The sequence below is a fragment of the Haliaeetus leucocephalus genome, unplaced genomic scaffold (genome assembly GCF_000737465.1).
Source record: "Haliaeetus leucocephalus isolate CR32 unplaced genomic scaffold, Haliaeetus_leucocephalus-4.0 Scaffold351, whole genome shotgun sequence".
NCBI lineage: Eukaryota > Metazoa > Chordata > Aves > Accipitriformes > Accipitridae > Haliaeetus > Haliaeetus leucocephalus.
The window spans coordinates 1689248-1710468 of NW_010972787.1; the positions used below are offsets into that span (position 1 = coordinate 1689248).

The following is a 21221-nucleotide window of genomic DNA, read 5'->3' on the forward strand; positions in this document are numbered from 1 at the left end:
GGTTTTCCTTTTTTTATAGGCTGGAATACACTAAAGCTTGATGTGTCAGGGGAAAGAGCTTGAGGATAGGCAAATGGAGTAAGAAAGAAGAACGGGTTGAGATTGAGTGAGCGTGAGGAAAAATAAGAAATTGGGCACGAGAGCATAGGAGACCATTTGGGCAAATGGAGTTACTAGAAGGAGACAGCAGAAGATAAACTACATCTCTGACAGCCATTGAGCAGGGGAAGAAGAAATGTGAGCTGGGAAATGGGGGAAATCAGGCTATATTCTGCAGGGACTGGTAAGATCCTTTGTGAAAAAAAGAAGTCTGATGAAAGGATAGTTTGAGAAGTGAGGCAAAAGAATCATGGAATGGCGAGATGTTTATCTGGAAGAATGAGTTACAAAGAGCAGCACAGGGGAATGTTGCAGCTGGCAGTGACATTTTTAGAGATGAAATGGGTGTCCCAGAGACAGCAGGAGAAGGGAGGGAAGAGATGGACACATCACAAAATAATGAGTGTCAGGTGGAAAGGACAGAAGCAGGGGAATGGCTATGGTGATTGCCACCCTAAGTAGAGAGGGATGAGGTTGTGGGACTAGCTCTGTGCTGTTAAGGTGAAGGTAGAAAAGCAGGAGCCAAGGGAGGAATTGTAAAGGGATGGGACTGCAGAGCATGTGGGACAGGAAAGGGAGGAGAAAGCAGCACAGAGTTACAGCAGGAGCCAAAGAGAATAGCCTAAATAAGGTTTCTAAAGAAATCTATCAGTGTGACATTTTCAGCTGTTCTCAGGCAGCCAGGAGGCAGTGACCTCTGCCTCTGGAGGGACTGAGTGGGCTGGGAACATCCTCAGATGTGATCGTCTAAGGGCTCCCCAGCAGCCTCACCCAGAATCTCAGTTCAGCCCCAGTACTGGTTGCTTCTCTTAAATGAGCCTTTTTTTTAACCTCTTAACACATGACACAATGTCAAGTTTTAGGAAAAAAAAACCCCAAACAGTAAGAGCCCTGCTGCTCTGCAGCAAGCAATACTGCCATTAAAAAAGTTCTTGTGCAAATATAAAAATGAAGATCAGCTGTATGTCATGTAGTCTGGTTAAATTTAGAATTGACGAGTTTAGAGGCCAAGGCTGAGAAATAAGCTCCCTTTTCCTGAACATTTAATAATGAATTCTTAAGCACTTAGGTAGATCCCACATCTATATCAACATAGCTCCCACTGTCAGTGCTCCAGAGACTGCCTACAAGTTCCCTGATTGGGGATGAGGTCCTTTGTACCAACACGCTGGACTCCAATCCTTCTGGAAGTTGGTTCCAGCCAACCTTCAATATCCTCCCTCTCTTCCTTAGGAGAGTTTTCCTCCCTAATACTCAGCATGGTGGTTCAAACATCACCTCTTTGCACTTCACCTCAGGCTTTTCACAAAAGACTGATCTTGAGCAGAAAGTCACTGCAGACCCCAGTGCCAACAAAATGCCAACCTCCAGCACCTGGTTTCCAGGGCACCTCCAGCAGCACAGTATCAATAGAAACCATCTCAGCACCAAGCACAGGATCAGGAGGACGCCATCACTCTTTGGCCATGCTGTTCAAAATATGTGTCCTGCTCACTGCCTCCAGATTGTACACTCTCTGCAATAGAGCCTCCCTACTTCTGCTGGCATTTACCTGAGATCCATCATGGAGATAGTCCCTGCAGGGCACTGACATGGCCCCAGCATGAGAGGTAAGAGGTCCCTCAGCCACAGTGCTGACAGTAGCTGGGTGAGATGGGAATGGGGTTTTACATCTCATTCCAGGATGCCAAGGAGTAAAGACACTAAGGGAAAAAGGATTAGCAATGAAAAGGCAATGCTCTGCCATGCCAGTCACAGTGCCTGTCACGCCAGGATCCCTTGCTCTCCTTACAGACCGAGGACACTGTGCTTGCCCCATGGCTTCAATGCCTAGACTGCAAATGCCAGCACCCAGAGCCAGCACCAAGGCTAAAGAGGCCATAAACCTGGTCTCCAGAAGGCTCTGACATTTTTTTAGGTGAACAACCAACTAACCCTGACCCCCACAGCCAGCAATATCAGAACTTCCCAGGATCTCTGGACAGCAAGAGATCTCCTGGCTGGATTCCTTAATGGATTTCTACATGTTTAGAAACTGCAGTCACTAAGAGAACTCCCCCAAGGTCTGTGGCATGTTATCTCTCTCCCTGCCAGTGGGGTCCTTTCCATTGAAGAGAGTATTCCCAAAGTATCGACCCTCTTTAGCGAACCCTGGCCACTGCCCAGCCAAGCTCCAAATGTGTGGGAGAATATTGCTGAGAGCTCCCAAGAACCATCAGCACTTTAATTCCTGCCTAAACTCCAGGCTGTCACAGCAGCCATACAGGAGAACATCTGCCAAGCTGCAGATGTGCCAGCTCAGTTCAAACATGTCAGTTCAGTGAGGCCATTAACCTCGCCACAAGTTGGGTTGAAAATTGCAAGACAATAATGCCTGACATTGCAAATATGAGACTACCCCTTGGGCAAGATTGTCCAAGGGTGCTGAAAAGGACCTGAAAGTTAATTGTATTAAAAAAAAAATAAGGGTGCGTGAGCAAGTTGCCTAGACAGCTCTGCTGAACCTCAGACACTGTGGCTGGAGCTTTAATCATAGGAAAAGCATTACAAGCAGCAGCTTTTTAAACTCTGAGAAAGGCTAACCTTCCTTTCTCCCTGCTATTAAAAGCTGCCCCAAGGTCCCTAGTTATTTATGAACCATGTTGCTGTAGGAAACCCTATAAATATCCAAAGTGATAAGCGTGCCCTTACTCTTCGTAGAGCGGCCAGCTAAGAAAAAAAGGAAATCACCCTTAGCCTGCTGAAACCTCTTCAGCTACCTCCTCTGTCCCCACTCCATCAAGCCAAAAGCAGAATTGCCAGGTCTGGACTTGACCTCACATCATCACAGTCAGCTCTCTAGCCAGACTTGAATCTCCGTATCTGATGAGGTCGCAACTGGGTATCTGACCACCACACACAGTCAATAAACCCAAGAGGAGATACAGGACATTTTATAGACAATGCACAACATAGAAGATTCTATTCTTCTAAGTGCAAAGATTCTTGCTAGAAACAGCCCAAATCAGTTCAAATCTGGCCCTAGCCATGATACCAAACATCTATAAAAACTAACTTGGTCTTGCACAGGAGTATTTGTTGCCTAGTTCTTCCAGAATATCCTTTGTAATTATTTCAGTTTACTCTCTTCTGGGTTCACTTCTGTTTGATCTCTTCTTGCTGCTGAAGCTTTTTAAAGGGCTACTTCCAATCTACCTGTGAATAAGAAATCTCACTCCTGTCCCAGCAGAGAGCTAACTGCATACCTCTCTGAATGCTCACCATCACACTGCAGCTGTCCTGGGAGTCATCTTCTCAAGGAGGAAAATGAGGGCAACTTGCTTGATTTTACTCAGCACCAGTGAGACCACACCTGGAGTACCATGTCCAGTTTCATGGCTCTCATTTCAAGAGGGATGTGGAGAACCTGGAGAGGGTCCAGCAATGGTCAGTCAAGATGGTCAGTGGCCTGGAGCCCCAAAGAGAGGCTGTGGGAGATGAGCTTATTTAGTCTGGTGAAGAGAAGGCTAAGGGAGAACATAATAGGAGCCTAAAACTACTTGTAAGCCAGTTACAAACACAATAAAGCCAAACTCTTCTTGATCATGGCAGATGATAGTGTAAAAAGTGGCAACAGCCAGAGGCTGTGGCTTGGGTCATTGAGAGTGGACATTAAGAAAACTACACAGGATAGTGCTTGTGGGATCGCCATCCTAGGAGGTATTCAACACTCTGCTAGACTGAGACCTGGCTGACTAGAACTAGGTTTTGGGGTAGTCCCACTTACTCAAAGTAAGGGGAGGTTGGATTAGAGATCTTCCAAGGTCCCCTCCAACCAGCATTTCTGTGATTCCATGATACCTTTAATCTCCTTTCCTTACACAAACACATGAAGGTAAGCAAAAGGCATTTATGCAACTCTGATAGATAGTGATTGCCTAAAACACGCAGCCCATGTGTTCCTCTGGTGCAGTCTGAACAGACAATGATCTCCAAAAGAATCACATTCACTGTAGGCTGATGGACTCAGTGGGAGTAGTAACGGCTGGTATCACTTATAACATTTATAACTGAAAACTGTACAAAAATCAAGCCTGAAACCAGAGAAAACTGAATGTTACATTAACTTATCTAAAGTTGAGTTAATTTTTTCTGGATCTGATTTGGTTTAGTCTTCAGACTCTTTGACTCCTTCTATTACTTACGAGGTCTATTCTGCAAGAGCATTTCAACCCCTTCTGAATTAAAGAGGTAACTCAAAGAGTTAAGCTCAAATATTTCAGAATTGGTGAAACTATTTCTCTATATTTGGTTGTAATTTTATTTTGAAGTGCACAAAAGAGTTAAGGCATACACATCCTAGAATAAAAATCGTGTCTGACAGCTATAATGTCACTTTGTAGCTAGAGGGAACATTTCTGCTGTCACTAAAATACCGTGGATGTAGCCAATTGAACAAAAATGGTACTGTCTAAACAAACTCAACACACAATGGCTAGTTCCTAGCTTCAGAGGTTCAGCAGACCAACTGTGCTCCAGACAATGCTGAGTTTGTTTAAAGTGTAATACATTGAGTTGTGCATGCTTATATATGAGTTATTGTAAAGTTGCTCTGGGCTAAATTCATTCCTGGTGCAACACCACTGAAATGAGTGTACTTACGGCAGAGATTAATTTGGCCCATTATGTACTAAACTTGCAGATCTTTCTTTAAAAAAGAACTATTCTTTCTGCAATTGATCTTGTTCACTGCAGTCATTTAAACACAAAGAAAGTCTTATCTGTGTTACACCAGTGTGGTGGAGTTATATTGGATTTACGTTGTTGCAACTGAGAGAATTCTTTCAGCTGAAAATAAAGACAGCTGCCCAAATTATATGCAGATCACTGCACTTCTCCTATACACCAAAAAACTTGTAATGCACATTTCAGTGTCATGCATGACTTGGTATAGCAGCTGTAGGGAAAAGGAATTCAGAGCAATACACATATCTTTGTTAGAAAGTTAGGTCATGGCTTTAGTGGTAACAGATTTCAACATCTAAGCAAATACATTTAAGCTTTTCCATTACGCATGGATGGCGAGCAGTCCATACTCTCTCCATTTTACAGGGCAGCAATGGGATTATTTTCCCGTCTGGATCATCTACAGATATGGCACTTCAGCATTCTGGGTATGAAAGCTTTAAACTCAAGGATGAAGGAATAAGATTCAAAATAACAACTAGGTGTCTAAAACACAATTATACATGGAATTTAGGTGCCTAAAGGTAAGAGCTCAGAGATCACCTCATCATCACCACCTCTGCTTTAGCTTGATGCTGCATGAGGTGCAGCAACCCCTCATGTGTTGCAAGATAATTTTAAAATAGTATAAAATAGAAAAAAGAACTAAATTCCAGAGCAACATGTTGTTCCAAAATGATCATCTGTAGGTTTTTCTAGTGCAAAATGTTTTTAGAGGAAATTTCTGAGGCTTGGTTTCATGAAGAATATGTGAATCTATATTGCGCGCATATACATATATACACACACACATACATACATATATATATTCTGATCTGAAATCTCAGGATCCCTTGGGAAATAGAAATTCTGAATGTCAGCTAACCTTAGCTGCAACTATCATTTTGCAATGATGAGCTCTTATTTCACAGACCAGGCCAACAGAAGCAGGGACAGTCCTCTTCCTGAAAGCATTTTTCTAAGGCCTATAATCTTTCGGTAAAAGAAAGAAGATTTTAAAAAGTAATGGGTGGCAGAACAAAGCCAGGTTAAGGGAAAATGACTGCCAGCAATGAGCCTACAGGTCGTTCTGTTCCTCACTAACAATTCCCTCCCTGTTGAGAATGGTGGTGAAAATTCATCTATTAGGGATCTTTTTACATCCAAGGCTTTTCTTTTACAGGCAAAAAAGAATAAAGAAAAATTAAAAATGGGCATTTACTGGGGTCAGCTCTAGTCTCTAATTCTGCAGCCCTAAAGTATGAACAGAGTTTGCCTCCAGTTGTCTTCTCACAACTGGTGTTGTCTCAAGCTTGCCTCCTTTCACTTCCCCCAGAAACTTCAGCTCCAAATGAAAGAAAACTCACTGAGTTGTGTGCAGTGTGCAAAGGCTTTTCCCAGTTCAAAATGCACTTCTTCAGGCAAACTACTACATAGACAACAATAGCCATATTGGTACATGATATTTTACAGGCTTGGAAAGATTTGCTAGCTATTTTAGTTGTTCTATAAACACGTGAATGACAAACAGGGAGTCTTTTTGATCCTACTTGATAAAAACAGTGAAATTGAAAATGAAAACTCGATGAAATTTCTAGTGGTGTTGGAACTGATCAGACATTTTTCCTTTGAAAAAAAATGTTGGGTACACTGTGGCCGGAAGCTACGATTGCAGCACACTGCAGAGGACTGTGCTAACTGGGACCTCCAGACATTCGGGTTTCCATAGCAGGGAAGCGACACAAAAAGCTGGACAGTGCAAGAATCGCTGAGGCACATTTTATGGTTTTATCTTACACAGGAAGACAAGAATTTCTTCCTAGTCTTATGTAAGTTCTGAACCTTAATTAAGCTACACAGCTGGGATGAATCGGGAACAGCCTGTGCTGCTGAGCTGCTCTGAAGGTCTGACTTTGCTTGCTGCTAGGAGAATGGCATGGAGGCAGCAAACAGGCAGGCACTTCCAACTCTACCTCCAGCCACAGATACGCTGAAAAAAGGGCAAACAGTGAAGACCAGAGCTTTTAAAAATACATCCCAAAAGTTAGACTCATAATTCTCATGCAGGCCACAGCAAGAGGCTGGTGCGACTGCATCCTTCTCCATGCTGCAAAATCCCAAACCACTGCAGTCACCAGTACAGCTGCATTCACAGGCAAATGTAAATGCAGGCATTATTTTGTAGACTCTGGCTAAGAATTTTGCTCTCAAACCATTGGGCTTTGCTACTTTAACTGAGTAGAGTGTTTAAAAGGCTCCAGGACGCTGAAAAGCCAGAGAGTCAGCCGTGTGTGTTTCTGGTACCCAAGTCAGGCTGGCTTTGCTGCAGGTTTTTCTCAGTTCTGTCCAGGTCATACCCATGGTGACTGTCTTCTCAAGAAAGTAGTTGGTGTGGTTTACAAAACATCAATGTTTTGTTTAAACAAACCCTGTGTGAGCATATCTGTTACACGTGACAGTGATGAGTAGAGCTTCACAGTCATAAATAAGTTAGGACAAATCACATTCAGCATTGTGACAGCTATTAGTGACAAAACTTCAGCCACACTTAAATGTGGTTAATATAAATAAGTCTAACTGATGCTGTCAGTCCTGACTGCTCATTCTGTTGTCTGATTTTGTTGTTTTTACTGTATTCAAATTTCAGTCACAGGGCTATTTAGAGACACGTACCAGACTCTAAAAGATGTACTGGCAGTCTGAAAGACAGAAGCAACTTTATGACTTAAAGAAAAATTTAAATCCCTCTTACAGAGCAGGCACAGAAAGGAGGGATGGTGCATTGGGGTATGAAAGGTACCCCTGTTTTAGAGACCTGGTACAATTCAGCATTAAACACCTCAACAGAGAACTGGAAAGAAATGTAACTCCTCTTAATTCGATGACTCTGCCTTTCCTCGTCTTCCAGTGCTCATAACGAAGAAGGTACTTTTCTCTCAGAGTATCCATAATCCAAACATGAATGAGTTTGCTTAGGCAAACCATCCTCAGCTGCTTACTTCTGCATTTTGTGCAGAATTTACATAGCAAACCCCACTACATAAGCCATGCAAAGCAAACAGTAGGTTCCTCCATGGGGCTGGATAGTTCAACCATAATTATCCCTTAGTCTCTGCTCAGAAGACCACAACATTGAACTTGTTAAGCCCTTTGTATTTTCAAAAATATTCTCTAGCTAGCACAGGAACTCTTTAAAAAGCCATGTCTCACACTACTTAGAAATGCAAAGGTCTGGACATTTTAATATATTTTTATCATGCTTTCAAGGGACAAATAAATAATGAGGATGAAGAACTGCAGATATTCATTTGGTTGTTTTTTTTTCTCTGGAGACAATATCTAAAATGACAGAGATCTGGCTGACAAAAGGCACCTACCACACATAGGTTAGAGCTGGCGACATTGGTGATGCAGACAAACACAGTGAGCCTGGGCAGCTCTTCGTGACCTTGGTGTTAGTCTGCTCATCCCTGCTCTCTGCGGCACCAGGCACCTTAACCACATCCGTAGCCACTGTCATAAATGCTGAGGGTTACCCTTAAAAGCAAGGTATGGTGAAAGCCCACACATTGAAGACCCTCCTCTAGATACTAAAAATAGTTCTGATAGACCCTGTACTACTGCTGGTGACACAAAGATAGACAGATCACCTACTGCAAGAAAAAGAAAAGGAGGTAACTACCAATGAAGGACAACATTTTTGCTACGTACCACTAATTTCTTTCTAAAAATGAAAAAAAAAACTTACACAATGAAGAACAGCTGGTGCAATCCAGCTGTTCTACTAATACAGTAACAGTACTTAAAGTTACCTGTAACTCTGGCATCACGTACCTGTAAGTACTAAAATGTGTATTTCTTCAAATACCCTGTTTTCCTGGACTATGACACTGAAAGAATAAGACATTCTTCCTTGGCCATCTTTATAAGAAGGCTTTCTCTTCAGTTTTGTGATTTTGGATAAGCATCTGCTTACTCTATTGTCAGCTGAAAATAGACACAAGAGTTAGACCTGATGCACATCCAGCTGCCAGAAATGATCAAAATGTCAGCCCTACTAAGACCTGACTATGACATCTGTTTCCATGGGAAACAGTATGTATTGCCTTCATTCCTATTCCCGCTACAGAGTGGGAAAGCACTGATGAGGTTAGTTAAATCCCATTCTTAGTGCAATCACAGTGAAAATGCTTGCTGAAGCCCAGCTGACATTTTCCTGTGCCAATGCCCTGGGGACAACAGAAGCAGTACAGGGGGGTGTGGGATGCTCCTGATTTGGTTTTCAGCATGACTGTACAGAGGAGGTTTACCGTAGGAGGTTAGAGAGTTCCCCCCAGTACACCTCTTCCCATTACCATCATCAGGATCTTTGCTGTGCCCTGACACAGCTGTGGATGAGTGGTACACACCTCTCACCTTTCCTCCACAAGCTCACAGCAAGCTGCCTTGCTCAATGTGGCAGCAAAAAGTACCCGCACCATCACACAGGCCTTCAGAGATCAAGAGTAGCAACACTCATATTTCATAATGGAGCCAGAAATTCTTTAGGAGACGGTGGGTGCAAGGTGAGGGCAGTGCGGATGCAACCCAAGGGAGGCAGAGCTCAGCGCACAGCTGCATCTGCCCCAGCTGATGCTCTCAGCTCTCCTGCGAGTACTCTCACTGTCCATTCTTCAAGTGACAAAATTGTGGAACTTTGTGATAAAACATGCATCTAAACAGAAAGTATGCAACATATTCTAGCCACATATATTTGTAGCAAAAAGTGCTCTTGGTCAGAGGCAAGTGAGTTATCTTTAGCAATACAGCTGATATTACCATACCACTTTATTCACTTTCTTCCTTAGTTTATTACTGCTACGCATCATCTTAGTGCTATCCATATTATACTCCTGTCAGCTTACTTTACCCCTGTTTACCATATGGATACATCATGTAAAGCAGAAACAGCATTGCCTGAGCACAGGACACACCAAAAAAATACACTCAACTGTACTAATACAAGAGAGACAAACACTTGGTACTACAGGATGGAAACTATCCTGCCCTGCCAGGTCCATATAAGTAAGTGTTGCATACAAAATAGCTTTACCAAACCTTCATACTTATTTTAAGACTTCTGCAAGAGTCACTTGGTCTTGCCCACATTGCTGCTTTTCACAAGTTAAACTTCTTGGAAACCTGGACCTGGCCTCTTCACAGGACTATACAATACTTAGACTAACTTGCCTTTAGTACATTGTACATTTTCAGTACAAAATTGGGTTATGCTTCAGCGTGCTAAACTGTGAAGTTTACCTATAAGGGGCAAATCAGCAAATTTCAAATGCAGAGGGTACGCCGCATTATGCCCAGTAAGGACACATTTTCCCTGCACTAAAATCCTTCGTGTATTACCAGGTGACAGTCTTATTAGACACATCAGCTAGATGGATAAATCCAAGGTCGTGAGTCAGCACTGGGGGGAAAGATGGGAGTCACTATTAACACCACACAATACAGCATGAGATGAACAGTGCCTTGTGTGTCAAAATAAGAGCAAGGGTGAAACCTGTATTGGGCAGAAGGCAGAGGTACACCTCCCACTGATTTCAAGGGGCTCAACATTTCACCCTTTGCACCTGCTAGAGTGGGTCTTGATCACACGTGTCTTCTGGATTGTGAACTTCCTTTGAAGCCACTGGGAGTTCTGCATGGAGACGGGTTTCAACATCCAGTTTTCCAACAGATGCAATTCAGTGAGCACTTCACATGAAGAAAGGAAGCAGCAGAATAAGTGAATGAAGGGAGAGAGCTAACTGACTTTGGTTAACTGTTCTGTCACGTTAGTATCTTAAAAGACCTTCTATACAACCATGAAAATTTAAAAGAGACAATACTGTGGTACAAAAAGTTTATTTAGTCATGATTTTGTAAACATATGAGGTAAATTAACGTTTACATCAACTTGTTTCTTACAGCATTTAATACACAAGGCACTTCTTTGAAGACAGCACTTTTAACTGTTTGCTGTTTTTATGTTACAAGTTCCTGATGGCCTAGAAAACTTGTGTTTGTTGTCAGATTCTGTCATGTAAAAGACAAACACCCAGTAAGCCACAAGAAAGCTCTGAGTAAGCCTTCTTATGCTTTACAACCCTCTAACTGTGAGAAACAGTGTAAATGGGAATAGGAATATATTCTCCACCTTAAAATATGTTCACATATCCTGCATAACTCTTCAAGGACTGAAACTTCTGGAATTTGATTGGCATCTTACAACAAACTTAAAATGCAAATTTACAATTTCTTTTTCACATCAGTGTTTTTTGCTTATGCAAATAGTCCCATTACCTTTAATGGTCTTATTTGCAAGAGTAAAAATAACTTGCATGAAATTGTATTTGCAGGCTCAGAACCATATCTTTGGCTAGAAAGCAAAACATTCACCTTTTGTAAAATCTTCTACAGTGTAACAGTGCAGTGTTTCTACACAAGTATTTTGTTTGGAATTTTAAACCAGGCTGTAAATTTAGCTCTTAAAGGACATATGTCACAGCTAGTTTTTGTCATTGAACCTCTAAACACACAAGAAAGGCATATCAATAATAATGAACCTTAGTTTATTTGGTAATAATTGAGTTCATGATGAAAAGTATCTTTTTCCATAGTGTGCTCCCTATATATCCAGCTCCCATATTTTAAATATACAGAGAAAACTGATACTATAAATCTGTGATCAGGTTAAATTGTCTTTAATGGTACTGCCTTATGTCTGAAGAGTTCCTGTGTTATAGTAAGACATTTCTCTTTTAGGTTTAACATATTGGCAGAGTAATTCTTTTACTTCTTATACAAATGTAAACTTAGAAAACAGTTTATTTAATCCAAATGTGCAATCTGAAATCAAAAACTGAATGTAAACGTCAGAAAATCAAAATTACAAGAGCACACTTTTCACAAGAAAAATCAAAGTAAATGAAACAAAAACATCTGGAATTAAAAAAAACCCAGCCTGTTCAAATCCATGGTGTTAGTGTTTGAATTAAACAAAAAGACATGGGGGCTCAACACTGCTTCTGCAGACTGTTGTGACCCACGTGAACTCAGTGGAATACAACAGTTTGTAGCAGCTGAGGAGATGGTCCCATGACTAATCAAAAAAGGACCTAAGTACTGATCTGATTCTTAAAGCTTGCCTTAATTATTTTACTGATCCTACACTTACATATTCATATCAGAAAATAATCTCAAGAACTGCAAAATGTCAGACATTTAACTAGCTCTAAGTGCCTTGATGAATGACAAATATACTGAGCCATATCAATCCCTGGTACCACTTTGCACACAACTGGCTTCCGAATTACACCAGAAAACAACACAGTTCATCTGCTTTTCCAGTACAAGCTACTTATTTTCAAGAAGCTATGATTCTTCAATGCCAGCACGGACCAACAAATTCAGGGAGCATTTTTTTATCTATGAAAAAACAAAAGACTGATTTTCATAGATAAAATATTCCACTTTAATAAAGGGAAGGTTCTAGCAGGCTGTCTTCATTTAATCAAAATACAAAGGGAAGAAATGTGGGGGGGTTAAATTGTCTATATTTCATTTTCTTTTGTATTAACTGACAGCTGCACTAATTAAAAAAGCCCAGTGATAGAAAACAGATCAACTGTGTCCATGGCCAAGAAACTATGTACTTATGTGCAATGCAGATACTATGTTATGAAAAATTATGTTATGAAAAATGTACTAATGAAATCAGTGATTTGGAAAATATGTTTCATATAATCATTGCAGTTGGAAGAGACCTCTGGAAGTCATCTAGCCCAACCTGCTATGGTCCAAGCTGGGTCAACTAGTACCAGTGAGTTGACTTATTGCAAAGTTACACCTAGTAACTTGTTCAAAGAGTATCTTTTTTCAGTTTTCTCCTTTTCTTTTCCATAGCTTACCTTAGCATTTTTTTTTTAAGTTCAAGAGAGAACAATTTTCCCCCAAATCTTCTACCCAAAAGGGGAGGGGGGGGGGGGGGGTGTGCAGTTTGCTTAATAGCGGGCATGATTCTCTTCCAACTTCCGTTTTGCAGTAACTTACCTACTGGTTTCATGTTAGGTGTGCGTATAAGATCTTCCAAGATTATGGCTTGAACCATAATATAGCCATATGACAAGGCTAAATCAAAGTATCATTTGCTACCAGTTCTCTCTTTGGAATTAAATTATGTGAAAGAGCAAACAACTTGGAAATCAGCAGATTATTTTTGCCAACAGACTCTGTTCTGCAAGTTAGTTGGTGTTTGTAAGTATTTTCTAGAACTATGGAAGTCTGCATAGTTATGTTTTACTCATAGCACATTGAATTCAGTGATCATTCATGAGTTAAGATTAAAGTACTCAAAATTGGCCACACCAATAAGATTTTTTTCAACAAATCTGATTCCAGATGTGATGCAGCAACAAAAAAGCAGTTGTAAGCACTAAAGGGGAGTGCTGCCAAAACAGTTACCTGGGCTTAAATGAAGAAACAATTACTGGACTACAAATGAAATTGTAGGTAACCAAGAAGCTTGACGCTATATAATTACATGATGGAACTTAAGCTGATCTTAAAAGCACAACCTGTGAGTTGTAGCTTTGCTTTCTCAGACCAGTACTGTTTGGATGCAGAGGGTGCTCTGTCAAATTTCTCTAAGGGTTGTGACAAAATTACACTTCTCCCCCCGAGCTTCACCTAACAGGAAAAATGATCTTTTACAGCTTTCCAGTAGTTACTCTGCCTGAAAATACCATATATTCCACAAAAGCACCTGAACTCTCTGCAGGTCTAACCACACACGTAACTTGAAAAGGGCAGACTAGGTATCAGTGATCCTAAGTTAAATCTATCTCTGTTATTATTTTTTATATACAATATGGATGCAATCCTGCAGGACACACTCTGTGAGGGTTGTACTAAAGTAAGGACTGCAAGATTCAGAGCTCCATCAAACAACAAGTCAGTTTTGCTCTCAGGCGTTGGTATAAAAAAGCACATATTCTAGGTGGTCTGGTTTATATAAATACACTCCAGAGAGACTTCGACTTCATTCTTCAGAAGCATAAAAGAAAGGAAAATATAGCCCATAAATTTTGATGCACTAAAATACAGAGATGCATATTGCATTACTTCAGCAATATAATTACCTGGCATTTAGCAAAACTTACAAAACTGCTACTATAGATGCTAGTAGATCTAAAAATTTTGAGTGTTAAACTCTGCCTTTGTTTACATCTAGGCAACTTTAGTATAAGTTCAGCATAGTTGCATGGATACAATAGAAAGCAGAATTTAGCTTTTAGCTTTCTTGCAGAAAGGGTTTTTATGGCTTATAACATAGAAAATTCATGAGAGCATGCCTGAAGCTGAACACCTAATAGTAAATATCTTTATTGTACAACTGTACATTGACTTTTAATGCAGTGTCTGCCCCCAAGATCAGTGGCAGCAGAAGACTTCTCCTCACCTGGTTCACCACAAGCAGGTCAAGGATGTCATGAGACAACATGCCCAAGGGTTGCAGAACAGTGCTTCTGATCATGAGAAACTCTTTGTGTCTACTCAGAAAGCAGTAAAAATAAATGTTTAATCTTGAGTGGTGGGAATATATTTAACTGTTGAATAAAATAACACATTCAGGAAAACATTTAACAGCAGAGATAACTGGCAATTGTAACTACTTGCTACAGGGTGACCCTGCTTTGCCTGAGTAAGGACTGCACTGCCAGGGCAAATACTTTGAAGATGCAAAGGGCTATTCCAGTGTGTTTGACTGCTCTTCTCCAATTACAGTACTTTTGATTTATAGCAGCAATAGGACCGACTCTGAGCTTCAGTTCTTTTGGCTTTTGCTAAGAACAGAAGTTGGGCCTAATCCTGCATTCCTTTTTTACCCAAAAATCTCCCGAGCCTTACCAGGCATTCAAAATTCCGACTAATGTCTGTGAGAGTACTTGTTACAAAGGATTAAAGGACAGAGCCAGTTGTAAGGAAAGCTGCACCTTAGAAAAAAGTACCCAGTAGTTTCCTCCACCCATTTTTAAGGGAAACACACAATTTTCAAAAGCAGGATTTTAATGTCTTTATAAAAAGCCCCATAAATCTACATTCCTTCTGGCTCCCAAAACTCCATGTGAATGTTAGTTTTGCTTGAATAAGGCCTGCAAGATCCATCCCCAAATCTTGCTCCTTGTTAAATTGAATGAAAATCCTGCAAGTGACTTCAGTGGGATCAGAATAGACCCTTCAGCCACTGGCATGTTGCCCAGGTATTTTAGCCACCTTTTCTGCAATACAATATTGTCTAAATCTGTTTTCACTGACCTGTAAGACAGTACAGATTGTTGTTAAAGGAAAGGGTAGAACACAACAGGAAATAATGTTGCTTTGGGAATTTTACCATTAGTAAGTTTCTTTCCCCTTAGATTTTCTTGTAAGATCAAAGATCAAACTAAAATTATTAACTACACAGTCAAGTAACTTTAAACCTACAGATCAAAATTATTCTCAAAATGTTCAAATACTTAAAAATATGCACTCAAGTTTACTTCTAAAAAGCATTTTCCCAACAAACTTAAGCTGATATCTAATAGTCTAAAATGCAGAGCTGTACTTTATCCTATTGTTTGTCCATGGGCAATGTATGGGGCCACAATGTATTGAAATCATAATCCTTGCTTTCTGAAGAGAAATTGTTCTGTGTAATAATTTCTGAGGTGTGGTTTAAATTCCTGTCCTCCTCTAAGCAATTTCAGAAGTCATCTAAAATTATAATCAAACATGCTCAAACATATTTGTGGGCTTAAAAACATGGTGTGATCATGGTCGGCAAACACTGGATAGAAGGTCAAACCGAACACTTCCTAACAGGTCAAGAGTAAGAAAAAAAATTATAGAAAGATGAACCTCAAAAATCTATTACAGGGGTTACCTAAACTTTGCCCGGCCGAGGACCACATTGGCGATTTGCCATGAGCACAAAGGCTCCACTAAGTCATGTTATATGGAAGAGTCTGAGTCACCTTTAATATGGCAAGTTGGTCCGTAGAGAGGACAGGTGCCCATGGGCAATATGTCATCCTGATGTTTGCCATAGGGCTACATACGATTTAAGAGGAAGAAAATAAGTCATCGCATCTGCTCACATAGAGCTTATGTGAAAAGGATGGAAGTGAAGGCAAGGGCAAGAGGGAGATGACAGCCAGGCACATGGGCACTAGGGATATTAACATTTTTCTCAGATGAAAGTCAGCCTCAGGGCACGTGACCAGCTACCATCACCACCTGTTATCTGTGCAGGCCTCCCCTACAGCTGCCCTTGGGAGATCTGCCATGGACATGAAGGAAAGCGGGATTGGTCCCCTGGCCCATGGGCTGCGCTTCAGCCACCCCTGACCTATTAGAAAATGTTGATATTTTTCCCCACTACAACTCACAGAGTGCAAAAACAGCAAGCGTCAAAGTTTGAAGCCCAGGCCTTCCCACCCACGCCAGGCCTGGCCTCCCCGGGCAGCTCCCCTGCCCACTCTGCCTTCCATCACCTGCTCCTCTGAGCAGAGGCAACCGCACTACACAGCCAGGTCGTCTGACCTGGCTCTGCAGCTGCTCGACTTACTGGCCCTGCTCAAGCGCCGTGTGTCTACGAGCAGCGGTGGCTCATGCATCTCCACGGTGGCGCAGGCAGCTGAGACGGACCGCTCCTCTGACAGCTCCTCCTCACCCTCCACATCCCACTTGCTGCCACTTGCCCCACTCAGGCTGGTGCTGCTGCCACTGTTGGCTGCAGCAACAGGCGGCCCAGCTGGGGGTGGGAGTAGCTGCTCCAACGGCTCTTCCTGCTGCGGAAGGGGATGCCGGACACTGCTGGGGGTAGAGGAGCCTGCTGAGCTGGAGGGCACCTTCCCCTGCTGCTCAGCTGCCATGTTGACCCAGTTCTGCTCGGCTGCCAGGGCATGGCTGTTGCTGTTGAAGTAGTTGATGACGGCTGGGGTGGGTGTGGGGATGGGGGTCGGGATGGTGACAGGAGTGGAGATGGGCGTAGGAGTCACAGCACGGTGCCTCTCTTCAGGAACTGGTGGCGCAGCAGGGTAGCTGGCCATGGATGCTGCATTGGAGGGGGGCCGCGGTCTTGGAGCAGCCGCGGCATAGTATGGGGCCATGGTCACTGGGGCCAGCAGCGGTGTGACAGCGCGGGTGTCAGGCAGAACAGGGCGGGGTGTAGCAGTCGTTACCACCACAGGTGGTGCTGGTGGCGGTAGGGCAACAGGTTTGGACTCCCCTGTTACCATGACTGGTGTCATTGTTGCGACAGGCATCTCAAGGCTGTATCGGCTTGTCATGCCCTGCTTAAGCTTCTTCCACCCCAAGTGATATATCTCAAGCATGTTCAGCAGCAGGGAGACAGAGGCCACCACCAACATGAAGATGATGAAGATGGTCTTCTCAGTGGGCCTTGAGATGAAGCAGTCCACAGTGTGTGGGCAAGGTGAGCGGCTGCACTGGTAGACTGGCTTTAGCTCAAAGCCATATAGGAAGTACTGGCCCACAATGAAGCCCACCTCAAACAGTGTCTTGAAAATTATGTTGAAGACGTAGGTACGGAGCAGGGCACCCCCCATACGGATTCTACCACGTTCATCACGGATCGGGAGCTTCTCCTTCCCCCTCTTGCCAAGAGGATCCTTGACGTTATTGCTGCCTCCTCCACCACTGCTGCCAGACGCTGCTGCTCCTGGGTAGTTGCTGTCTTTCAAGTTTCCCTTCTTTTTCATCTCTTCTTTCTCTTTCCTCTTCTCCTCCATGCGTACAATGTGCAGCACATGGCCCAGGTAGATGAGGGTTGGAGTGGAGACAAAAATGATCTGCAGCACCCAGAAGCGGATGTGAGAAATGGGGAAGGCTTTGTCATAGCAAACATTTTCGCAACCAGGTTGCTGTGTGTTGCATGTAAAGTCCGATTGCTCGTCTCCCCAGACCTCCTCAGCAGCAGCCCCCAGCACCAGTATCCTGAAGATAAACAGTACCGTCAGCCAAACCTTGCCAATAACTGTGGAGTGCTCCTGCGCATTCTCTAACAGTCTCCCCAGAAAGCTCCAGTCACCCATTGTTTCAGATTTCTAACCTACAATAAGAACATTAGAGCAATTAGAGCAACGTTAAAAAATCTTGTAATTACACAATGCTGGGGCAGAACAGATTGATCCTCCACAAATGACATTTCTTAAGTGCACTTCCTTTTGCAGAATATTGCACATTTATTTTAAGAACTACATAACCCTGTGACCAGGTAGCCATGGGTTTTGGTGAGCACAGAAGTGGGATGTTTAGTGCTTTCACCTAGCCGATACAGGTTTAAGTGTCTATACACAACAGGCAAGAAAGATTCATAACTAGAATTTCTACAAGATTTAAATATTTAAAACCCATGATTTCTGTTTCTTCCACCTGAGATGCCTCTAACTGTTCTTGCCTATTTTTAGAAAAGAACAGATGGAAATCAGTTCAATTAAACAGAATATTGCTACTGTTAATGTGACTGCACTGGTACCAGAGTGTGATACAAATTTTGCCTAACTCTAATCATTTTTTTCTTATCAGGACTTATTTACTCCAGCATTCAGGAGCTTAGTAATGTCCCAGGTCTCTGCTATTTTCATACTGTGCAAACACAGAAAAATAATTACTCAAAACCTATGGAATTTACAGTTTAATTTTGGAAGTACACCAACAAGCATGTTCTCAGCGCATAGTCATGTTTGAGTTTATTTCTAAAAAGAGAGAATTATTAGAATAACTTGAAATATTGGGAAGAATGAGAAATTCTGAGAGGAATGGTGGAAAAGTTTCTATGCTATTTCCCCTACTGTCCTGCCAGTTGGTGTTACTGAACCACATGTACTGCAACATTATTTAAAAAAAAAAAAAAACAAACCAAACCAAAACACCTCAAGGGTACTTCAGCAAATGTCCACAGAGATTTTCTTGGAAAAATAAAATTACATCCTATGACCTTACTTCTGTGACAAACAACTGGTATATATTCTCAGTAGTTTCCACCAATTCATGTATGATGGGCTTCCCATGTCCAGTTCTAGGCACTGACAAAACTTCTGATTTGGAAAGGCACTTTAAGTGCAAGATTTTTTTTAAGATGGGGTTCCTCACAAGCTGCCTTCAATAGTGAAACAAGTTACTATCTGCCAGTATCACTTCTGTTATCCTTGGCCTGTTTCTAATCGGAATATATGTAAGAATATTGGAATATATGTAAGAAGTACATTTCATTCTCATAAGGAACACACTTCTATATTTTATATGTCAACCTTCAGCTGAAAACAAAATACAAAACTTTACTTTCAGCTAACTTCAATACCTTCAGAAATACTTATATCGTAATTATAATTCAGATATAACAATTTGCATGCAAAAAAACACTACCAGAAAAGACTGATTATCCTCGTGTTTAAAAATATCAGAATATTTTATAAATATAACTGAATATTACTCTTTTTCCTTCTATATTTATACTTCTTGTCCAAATACCCATGTGTTTTACAATTCCCAACTAGAAAAAGCGTTCATCATTACAGGTAGGAATCTACCACTGAGAAAATGTACTATTCTCGGTATTATATTTACTGTGATTTCCAACAATGATGTCACTGTTTTTCCAGAGGAAGCATTTCTAAAGTCTGTACTGAACTTCTTTCAGGCTTTTAGTTAAGGTAATTAATGAAATTAAAGTTATTTAAGTTACTTTTTTTATAACTTGATTTCACTATGAGGCAATGAAATACCTGTAACTGCAGAATAGTATACTTTCACACAAAAAGCAACAAGATGCCCATTAGTATTTTGCATTTTTGTAAATCCTGGAATACTAATTCACTTTTTATCCCCACAAAGTTAATTCAGTAAAAAATCCCCCTAAAAAAAAAATAGATCTTTGATATTCTACAAAAACACATTCCCTTTAATGTAACTGAATTTTTTCCAGCATAGCATGACAGACTGTAAATGACCATATTAACAATGAAATACCAATTTTGCGTAGTAATGTCCCTCATCTTAAAACAATTTTTAATCATTTTTTAAAAATATATTCAGATTTTTTTATGAGTTGTATTTTTCCCCTCTTAAAATACTAGCCCAAAACTGAATAAATTGTTACAATACGCTATTTTTATAATCCTAATCTGTTTATATGATTTTAAAATTTAATCCTCAATCTTAATTTTATGAGGTTTACAATATTTTGTATGGTGAAGTAATTTTAATTTTGGGAAATATTAATTTTTCAGGGAATAATGAATTTATTTTGTATCTTTTTTACTCAAAACCATTTGAAGATACATTCAGTTTAGTTCCATCTTTGGACAGAACTAAACTGTTGTTTGGGAATGTTCTCATTTTGAGTAGAAAAATGTAGGAACAGCAAAATGAATAGTTATATTTGATGGATTAAAGAAGTTTAGCATAACACTAAGTTCAGTATTTCATTTCTCTGCTATCCTTTGCATTATTCTATGCCTCTCAGTTCAGTTCCCTCTGCCTCACTCTTTGTTTTCTATCCAGATCAAGCAAAACAGGCAGCTCAAATAATAAGTAGTCAAAGTTACGGTTTCTTCTTTTGTCACTAATACTTGTAATGGAAAGTTTATTAATCAGCAAAAGTTAGCACATTAAATCATCTTTAATTCATTAATTATTGTCTATTTTCAGCATGGCTGCCATCACCCTTGTGTCCAATGGCACAGAGGACGCACACTATTCTTTATACAAAGACAGATACTACCTTCTATTGTTCAGAAAAATGAAGCTGATCTGCCCTCATGAAAAATTATAACCCCTGCATTGTAAGGTGAACAGAGGTAGAAATCTCCCCCCCCATAGGCACACTGTAGTGTATCTCTTACTGAGATCAACAGGCGATGTTGACTACATTGAAAGTAGGATTTTTTGTGCTTTTCTGAAGAATTATCTAGTGATTAGTGGAAAAAGAAAAACAAGAATTTGTAAAAAGTAAAGGAAAGACAACAAATAATACCATCTAATTTATTCTTAATCATTCTCCATTCACCAACACTACTGAAGATGTTTTTTTCTTTTTACTACAGGTCAACAATGCCCAGGCTTAGATAATTCAGGACACCAAAGACATGACACGATACATTTCTCAAAAGACACACTTAAAAAATCTATTCTAGTGCTTACATTAATTAAAAGATTTATTTCTGTGTATCAGAGTGTGCAAATTCATCCTGTACACAAAGAAGAAGTGTTTAAGCAGTGAGCAGATACATCGCAGCATCTTAACCTGAGAGAGGTGAAAACTTCAGTGTTCATCTCAGTATGAATTACAGCAGTCATTGCCTTCACTACAAATGTGTATTACC

At 40.9% G+C, this 21221-nt stretch overlaps 1 protein-coding gene across 1 annotated transcript; it reads right to left on the bottom strand.

Annotated features, from left to right (window-relative positions):
* Window positions 1-16394: 16394 nt before the first annotated feature.
* Window positions 16395-17930, bottom strand: GJA3 (gap junction protein, alpha 3, 46kDa). The gene has a single exon (XM_010572627.1). It carries the CDS (start codon window positions 17928-17930, stop codon window positions 16395-16397), a length of 1536 nt encoding a protein of 511 aa, XP_010570929.1.
* Window positions 17931-21221: the final 3291 nt, after the last annotated feature.

What these genes read in the sequence shown, in the direction of transcription:
- GJA3 (XM_010572627.1), bottom strand. Translation starts at nt 17,930, where the DNA reads ATGGGTGACTGGAGCTTTCTGGGGAGACTGTTAGAGAATGCGCAGGAG.